This window comes from Sinocyclocheilus anshuiensis, unplaced genomic scaffold (genome assembly GCF_001515605.1).
Source record: "Sinocyclocheilus anshuiensis isolate Anshui unplaced genomic scaffold, SAMN03320099.WGS_v1.1 scaffold3580, whole genome shotgun sequence".
Taxonomy (NCBI): Eukaryota; Metazoa; Chordata; class Actinopteri; order Cypriniformes; family Cyprinidae; genus Sinocyclocheilus; species Sinocyclocheilus anshuiensis.
In genome coordinates, this window is record NW_015552866.1 from 820 (window position 1) to 10,442 (window position 9,623).

The following is a 9,623-nucleotide window of genomic DNA, read 5'->3' on the forward strand; positions in this document are numbered from 1 at the left end:
GGAGGACAAATAGGATCATACAAATAAAATACATCACATTCCTAATTGGCAGTTCGTTTTAGACGTGACTGAGCCTTCAAATTACATGTAATTATTTATTTGGGGATTGAAAGATATAAGCATAATCAATATTATTGGAGATTTTTAAAATACATTTAAAAACAGTTACTCACTTCTAGAAAAGTGTGTAAAGTCAGAGAAGCTCAAAACTAGCACTTTACCGGAGTACATTCAAATTGTAGAGGGAATGGTGATGAAGGCACTGATTTCATTACCAAATTCTGTGCTATTAAGATATTTCTACATGGTTATATTCATTTATATTACATTAATATGAAAACCAGACTCAGCTACAATGGTCAATTGTTAAATGTGCAAAAACACAATACCGTTACAACTGATGTCATCCGTACAGTACGAACTGAAGAAAAAAAGTGTGTATTCTGAAAAACATTGTGCCAGAAAGGAAAACTAAATCAAGACATATAATATACTGATCTAACCTGCCTTTCTACCCAGCCTCTGTCCAATGAATGCACATTTTATTCACATTCCTCCATTTCCCATCTGTTGGTTTGCATGAAATGTGACATACAGTCCAGTGTATTTATGTTTTTTGGTCAAAAACTTTTTTTTTTTTTTTGTGGAGTTTGGTCCACATGGTCATTATGGAGATCATTCTGGAAAAGACCGGAAAGTTCTCTCACAACAGCAAGCAGCCGCTCCTCTTCTTCCTCTTGCGGACTTGCAGCGCCGCCCTGGTGGCCATTTCGAATACTTCCCTCACGCCGTCCTTAGTCTTAGCTGAGCATTCCAGGTAGCCGAAGGCGCTAATGCGATTGGCCATGTCCCTGCCCTCCTCCGGTTTAACCGGCTCCTGCAAAACAGATGAGTTGGAACTGAATCATCACATGCAATAAGATTTCGAAACAAATGACTGTTTAAACTTTGTGAATGATGGACGTCAGAATCGCACAGCACTGTCTGCAGCTAAAGGCCGACTTATGACATGCAATGTCAATTCTGCTCACTAAATGGATCGATTTAACGGAGGCCATCTGCCCAGATTATCGAACACAATCGCGGACACATTATTTGGGGGGCAAGGCACGCTAGCATCAGTCACTGGTTATTAGAGGTCGGACTGATTGTACGAGGAGTTTGACAAATGATAATGATCAGGCCTTCTAGAGTGGCAGTAACGCTAGCTGCTAAGAGCTTTTTAATGGGACTCCCCATAGTGGTGGTGCAGCCGGCCTCGGAAACACACCTGCTTCATCTTAGTCAGCTCTCTCCGTGTGTGCTCATCATTCCGCAGATCCTTCTTATTGCCCACGAGGATTATGGGAACGTTTGGGCAGAAGTGCTTCACCTCCGGCGTCCACTTTTCTGGGATATTCTCTGAGAGATCACACACATTAAAGATTCATTAAATTCAAATGAAGGAAAAAAAACACATTGGAACTGCTATATACACACAGAAAATGTACATAAAATGTACATTAAATAATAAAAAAGTAACATAAGATGGTGTTTTCAAACTTTTAAATATACATGACAAAAAAAAAAATCATAATATAAAACACACACACACACATACATGTATATAGAAAATGTAAATTGGATAATTTATATAAAATGTGCATGAATGAAATAAAATAAAAATAATAATGTAATATAATATGAGAGCGTTTCCGAACTTTTAAATATACAAGAATAAAATATTAATAATATATATAAAATGCATACACATGTATTTATGTGTGTGTGTGTGTATACACACAAAAAATACTCCAAAACTTTCATACGAGCATGAATATTAAAAAAATATATATTTTACATTATATTTTATAACTTTATAAAATATATTTTTATATATTTCCCCAAAGTTTCTCATGTACATGAAAAAAAAAAATTATATATTTATTTATTTTTATTCAGTTGTATTTGAAAGAAAGCCATTATATTTATTCAATTTTATATAAATAAATTATAATTAATATATGTAGTATTATAAAATAAATTGCATAAATGTATAAATATATATAAATATATATATATATATATACGTACCCACTGTATATATATATATATATACATACATACATACATAAAATGTAATACATGTATGTATATGTAAATATATATGTGTGTGTGCACGTACGTGTGTGTGTAATATAATAAATAGGATACAATATAATAAGAAAGAAAGTGTTTCTAAACGTTCAAACTGTAGGTACTGTAATTTGAAGAACAAATATGGTAACAAAAATGTGAAAAGGTTAAATAACACTTATATTTGGACTTATAGAACTTTGTTTTATAATGTGAATGTGACCCAAATAAAGTATGAGTGAAATAAGGGATTTGTCCCAACAAATCCAATCCTATTATTCAGAAGTAATTCATGTTTAGAGTCTTGGAAGAATAATGGTGGTTCCATTCCTACACTCATTTCACTGCTGGATGAATTATATGACTGATTTTTTTTTTATGCAACATTGATCTTATGAACTCTGCTGAATCATGCAGCTGAATTCTGACAAATAATCTCAGAACTGTCTGCGATAACTTTTAGGCAGCGGCTATTTGCACTAAGTGTAAACAGCAATTAGATTCTATTTACACTAAGTGAAAATAGCAGTATTTTTTAACGATATGCTATTTACACTAAGTGCAAATACATAGATTCTATTTACACTATGTTAAAATAGCAAGATTTTCTGCTATTTATACTACTTATAGCAAATAGTTGCAATTATCTGCACCTCAGTATTGTAGTACATTATAAAACAGTACGCAACAACGTATTGAGTGTAAATTATAATTTTAATTCAAATTATTAAATGGATGCCACCTTATTGGGACAATAAAGCCCTCCCTACACCTACCCTATTTATTTATTTTCAACTTTTTGATTATTTCCTTCATTTTTATTGAAAATAAATGCCTTTCCAATGCGATATGAGATTTGAAAAGTTCGGCAAAAGTTCGACAAAAGGCGGGTTTGAACTCGGGTCGATCGCGTCAAAAAGCACATGCCTTACCATCTACGCAACTGAAACTGATGTTTAACAAGCGTCTTTTTTCAGTGTTGACTTTCCCAATCACACGTTGGTGGGCGGAGTTAGTGTGAATAGCCTCTGCCAACAAGGCGGGCTATTCACACAGTGTAAATAGACACTCCGTAACTTATACGCATGCTAGTAAGTGTCTAATTAGTTCAAGCTTATTGTACACTTATTGTAACAGAGAAGAGAACCAGGATGTTCCTTCGGGAAGCTGGTGGAGATAAATGGCAATGATGTCATGGACACAAGAGTTATCATGATGCGCCTCGGCTCTTAGACAAAACACAGGAACTTCCTGCATACAGTGATGACTCAGTCAATCGTTTTTTTTTTTCCAGTAAGAAAGGCCTTGACCTAAATAAGGATGAGCCAAAATGAAAGATATGAAAAAGATTTTGGGGTTTACGGAAAATCTGATTACCTAAGCTGTCGGGACTGTCTATTGAGAAACACATGAGGATGACATCTGTGTCTGGGTAAGACAGAGGCCTCAGACGATCGTAGTCTTCCTGTCCTGCTGTGTCCCACAATGCCAGCTCCACCTGTGGATCAAAATTGGACAAAATGAGTCAAAGCTCAGTTTGAGCTTGACAGCTAGTCAAAGCCTTTATGATTTATTTATTTTCAACTTTTTGATTATTTCCTTCATTTTTATTGAAAATAAATGCCTTTCCAATGCGATATGAGATTTGAAAAGTTCGGCAAAAGTTCGACAAAAGGCGGGTTTGAACTCGGGTCGATCGCGTCAAAAAGCACATGCCTTACCATCTACGCAACTGAAACTGATGTTTAACAAGCGTCTTTTTTCAGTGTTGACTTTCCCAATCACACGTTGGTGGGCGGAGTTAGTGTGAATAGCCTCTGCCAACAAGGCGGGCTATTCACACAGTGTAAATAGACACTCCGTAACTTATACGCATGCTAGTAAGTGTCTAATTAGTTCAAGCTTATTGTACACTTATTGTAACAGAGAAGAGAACCAGGATGTTCCTTCGGGAAGCTGGTGGAGATAAATGGCAATGATGTCATGGACACAAGAGTTATCATGATGCGCCTCGGCTCTTAGACAAAACACAGGAACTTCCTGCATACAGTGATGACTCAGTCAATCGTTTTTTTTTTTCCAGTAAGAAAGGCCTTGACCTAAATAAGGATGAGCCAAAATGAAAGATATGAAAAAGATTTTGGGGTTTACGGAAAATCTGATTACCTAAGCTGTCGGGACTGTCTATTGAGAAACACATGAGGATGACATCTGTGTCTGGGTAAGACAGAGGCCTCAGACGATCGTAGTCTTCCTGTCCTGCTGTGTCCCACAATGCCAGCTCCACCTGTGGATCAAAATTGGACAAAATGAGTCAAAGCTCAGTTTGAGCTTGACAGCTAGTCAAAGCCTTTATGATCAATACAGCATGCTGGACTTCACTTGATGACTAATTTGCAATCAAATAAGTGACACAAAAGGAGAAATGCACTTATTATACATTTTAAGACCATATAAACCTAGTCTCAATAGGCGTCCCCTTAGAAGTGTACAACCCAAAAAATGAGGCAAAAAACAAGCCTTACACATTCCTAATAGGAAATGTTCTGGCTTAAGATGGCTAATTGGAAACATGTGCAACACAAGCCCTTTCTATTTAGACCTATACTGACCAGATATATTCAGAATATTAAGCCTTGACAAATGTATTTTAGCCTCTATACACTACAGATGCACCAGTATGGAATACCAATTAGACCAACAACCATTCTTATGCTACAGCCAGTAAACAAAATGGCTGACATTTAAAAATATTTTAAAATGTTATTTAATTATTATTCATTTGTTGCACATTTACAAATACATATGTTTCAAGGTAAAATGATAATTTATTCTTTTTTAGATTATTTGTTATAAAAAAAATTATAATTTATGTTTTTTAAAGACTCTGACAAGTCATGAGTCATGAGGTTCTACAGCAGCCTGGTATATAATTTCCTGTTTTATAGTTTTTCTGTCACATGAAAAAATGGCGTCCTGCATGTTTTCTATTTTATGTTGGTTTACTTAGTAATTAAAAAAAAAAATTTAAGTTAAATATTTACATATATTTAAATAAGCAAGCAAAATGAAAATATTTTCAAATATTTAAATTTCAACTGTTAATATTATTTTAAAACCAAGCTTTACGAATAAATTATTTAGCAAACTAAATTTAAAAATATTTAAAAATATTTAAATTTCAAATATTTTAAAACACAACATTAAAATAAATTTCAAATAATTAAATTTCAAATATTAATAATACTTTATAAATTAATTAATTATTTATTTATTAATTAACTTAAAAAAAAAAAACACTAAAAGAAACTTTTAAACCTTTTCTTTATTTTGTAACATGGTCAATGTGGTCATTTTTAAGTCATTGTATGTATGAAATGCATTCATCATTTTTTTTCCAATAAATTAACAGGTCTAGAGGGGGGAAACAGTGTCATGTTAAAAGTGTTATAAATAATGTAAAGTACAAAAAAAAATACGGAGAATGGAAATTTCAAAGTACTTTTAACCTGTCATAAAAAAACTTGATCTGCTTTCAACGGCAGATCAATGTTGATAATCTAAAAAAAAAAAACATGTATCATGTATTAGTGATTTGGTCTCAGATATACTGTAGATCCTTGCTGTAAATGCAAATGAACTTTAAGGTATCAAACCTTTGCATATGTCACTCTTCCCTCACATAATCTGTACAGGGCCACAGCAAGGCTTGGCTTATCCACTCACAAGCCTAATGAATTGAATTAGTCAAACAGATAATTAGAGGGAATCAAACTACATCCCTTCTGTTCTCCTGCAGGACCGAAGCTTAGCAATGAGGCTTCACAGCACCGCTGAGTCATACGCCGAGCCTGATGCCACATCGTTACACAACCTTTCCTCAATTCACTCAGAGACCAGACTATTTTTTTCTCCGCTGTGCACTGATCTGAAGCTCTACAGTATAATGATCTGTTCAGGTGAGGAATAAACAAGCCCATAATGCTTTGGATGACTCATAGTTTTTCAAAGGTGGCATCAACCAAAAATGAACGTCATATCGGTTGTAGACTGCGTTTTGGAGAAAGATTATGAAATCAAATGTCTTTTTTCCCAAAGGACGGAAAGATTTATGCTCAATCGCCAATGGGAAGCTTCTATATTTTGACAAACCAAGCAGCGTAACACCACTGAGAGAGCAAGGGGCTTTAGAAGAGATGCCATCCTGCTCCTTCAACATTTCCTGTGCTGGGGACACAGAATGAGCCCACCTTCCCGAAAAAACCCTCTTCCATCACAGGAAATGAAGTGGTCTGTTAATCATGCTATATAGGGTTGGCGAGTCACAGCGACAGGGGGCTGGATATCTCGAGTCCTGTCAGGAAACCAGAAAGAACAGCCATTTCCTGTTTTGCCAAGTCCCCTTTAGATTTCAGAGTGGTCAGGACTGCAAAATATATGGGCTACGTTTTATTTTGATATTATTTATATACTATTTGAATTTCAAAATGAAAGTAATTTTTGTCATGTGCTTTTGTCTTTTTTTTCTATATCTAATTTCTGTTTATTTCAGTTTTAGTATTAGTCATTTTAATTCTTCAACTTAACCCTATTTTATTTCAGCTAGTCACCAAGGCAACGTTACTAATTTTCATTTTTAACATTTTAGTATTTTTTTTGCTTTGTTGTGTTTTTCATTTTATACTTACAGTATATATATTATTTTATTTCAGCTTTAGTTCAATTCGGAAAATAGTTTTTAATAGTTTTAGTTCACAATAACAACACTGTTCCAAAACAATGACTATTATTTTACACTTACTGGCTCGATTGTTTGAATAAACATCTGGATAATGTATCTATACAGGATATAATGTCATCAGACTAAAATAACAACAACGTTCACGGATTCTTCACTGGTTTCAGAATGAACATGATGGTAAAACTGAAGGAAAATAAACTGGAAAAAAAAAAAACAACACGTTCTGGTTCGCTGACAGATCTCAGCTTGGGTTTCACAATCATTTTCAAAAGCAACCTAAACATCAATGACTGGAAATATTGTTAAGAGCTGTACAAAAACAGGCTGTGGGGGTTTGGAGGCGGCCAAGAATCAATACCAACCTGTTTGCTGTCGACTTCGATGTCTGCAATGTAGTTCTCGAACACAGTAGGCACATAGACTTCTGGAAACTGGTCTTTGCTGAACACTATGAGGAGACAGGTCTTCCCACACGCTCCATCTCCCACGATCACCAGCTTTTTCCTGATAGCTGCCATACCTGGGAGGGAAAAAGATGATTTGCTTTAACAACAAATTATGAAATGACTCTTTAATTCTTTTAAAAATAAGAGTTCAATGTAAAATGCAAACATGTTATAAGCTGGGTTCCAGTCCAAAAAGGCCGTCTTTGTGAACAAATTGTTCTTTTGATTCGGGTCTTTTCCAACAATCAGTTCACAAAACTGGCCAAATGATTCATTCATGCATCAGTCATCACTCTCATGAAGGAAGATCAAGTAATGTCCATCTATTAGTCACATCAAGCTATCTTATATATTCAGAAGTCATTTAGATCACTTTTATGGTGTTTTCCTTGGAACAGCTTCATAGAACCACTTTCATTATTTATATGAGTGGCTCTTGATTGGTCCTCCAAAACAACACAAAACTACTTGTGTTGCCTTTTTTAAATTGTAGCCCAATGTTTTCTTTATCATTCAGCCATGTGTTGTCTACCATAATAGAAAACAGACCTGAAGGCACATGCAAGCCGCTAAATCAAAAGCAGATGAGGAAAACATGTGTAGGTAAACATGATATGAACATCTGTTTAACATGAACCTGATAAAACTCGCCCTGCGGACACAATCCTCATGGGCTACAAAACACACAGCAAAATGCACACAAGGCTTCTGAACCCAACCAGATCTGTCAAACATACATGTGACGGCTATGAAAATGACACCTCTTTCAAACAGTCATCTTTTATTTGAATCACATACAGCATTCTTACAGTTTGAGTTCAACCTTGTAGTATGTCACATTTTATTTAACCTACTCAGCAAAGCCAATTTTAGTCACATAGCCTATGCCATTTGCGAGTGTTCATTTTGGACTCTGGTTACACAATTCAAATCAATTTGCGCTATAAACTGCAAATTGTCAGTTTGGCGGAAGAGAAAAGCATTTACTCATAATCAACTTGGCGAGATCTCGGAGGAGCATGTTTTATCGCATTAATCTGTCGCCAACATCAATTTCCACGTTTGCATATAGGAGCTAGTGGTAGTGTGATAATTCTGAGTGAAGTGACAGAGGTCTTTATGTGGGTGATGAGGGAGATTTGTCCCGCATCCATGATGAATGTGTGCCAGTAGGAAAGCACAGCTGTGCATATCCTTCCAAGTCACCCAATACTCATCTATTCTTCCTTAGTAACACACACTCTTCTCCACTGTCTGGGCGTATGTTAACACAACCACTTTATTTTTAGTACGGTCTGGGTTCTGTCTCTCTCACATGAAGCTTCATCCACCCACAGGAAATGCAGAGGTTTAGTTCCTAGTAAAAGAGAGGGATCACAGGGAAGGCTTCAGAAATAAATGGAGAAGTTGTCGTTTCCACGACAGTCTAAATCATACGAGTTTGTTGCACTAACGTGATACTATACAAAACATTTTTGGAGTAATTTATTGAAGAAAAGCCAAGTTCAATTCTCATGGTGGGATGCACAGAAAAAAAAGGGATGCAACTCAACTTAAAAGGCATAAAAAAATTATATGTACAGGTGCATCTCAATAAATTAGAATGTCGTGGAAAAGTTCATTTATTTCAGTAATTCAACTCAAATTGTGAAACTCGTGTATTAAATAAATTCAATGCACACAGACTGAAGTAGTTGAAGTCTTTGGTTCTTTTAATTGTGATGATTTTGGCTCACATTTAACAAAAACCCACCAATTCACTATCTCAACAAATTAGAATATGGTGACATGCCTATCAGCTAATCAACTCAAAACACCTGCAAAGGTTTCCTGAGCCTTCAAAATGGTCTCTCAGTTTGGTTCACTCATTCTAATTTATTGAGATGCACCTGTATATAAAATGACGCTTACTCTCTCGTTCAGTTATGCAATGCTCACATGCTCTGATAATAATAGTTTTGTAGGGCTATACATTATTTGGATAATTAGTCCAAACAAAAAAAAAAAAAGTTATATCTGATTCTGTTGCATAAAACTGAATAAACATAATATATTGATATTTAATATTAATATATTTTCTGTCCAATTTTATTGTATTACTTTCAATAAAAGTGTGATTATTTTATTGGCTTGTGTTTTTTTTTTAAATTCAGTATCACTTTTAAAGTTAAATCTTTTACAAAATTACTTTATAATATTTAATAAAGTAATTATTACAAAGCATTTTCAGTTTCGGTTTCCAGCCAAGTACTTCCAGAATTTTCGGTTTCGGCCCAGAATTTTCATTTCGGTGCATCCCCAATATAAATTGTTAATCAATC

At 34.8% G+C, this 9,623-nt stretch overlaps 1 protein-coding gene across 1 annotated transcript in view; it reads right to left on the reverse strand.

Moving 5' to 3' along the window:
• Positions 1–612: 612 nt before the first annotated feature.
• LOC107668165 (rho-related GTP-binding protein RhoA-D-like) overlaps positions 613–9,623 on the reverse strand; it is a 15,620-nt gene continuing 6,609 nt past the window's right edge. Inside the window, exons 2-5 of the mRNA XM_016459964.1 lie at positions 7,219–7,376; positions 4,282–4,402; positions 1,271–1,401; positions 613–877 (exon numbers count right to left, since the gene is read on the reverse strand). Coding sequence (XP_016315450.1) covers positions 704–877; positions 1,271–1,401; positions 4,282–4,402; positions 7,219–7,374 — 582 coding nt within the window. The 5' untranslated portion in view covers positions 7,375–7,376 and the 3' untranslated portion in view covers positions 613–703. The remainder of the gene's footprint in view (positions 878–1,270; positions 1,402–4,281; positions 4,403–7,218; positions 7,377–9,623) is intronic.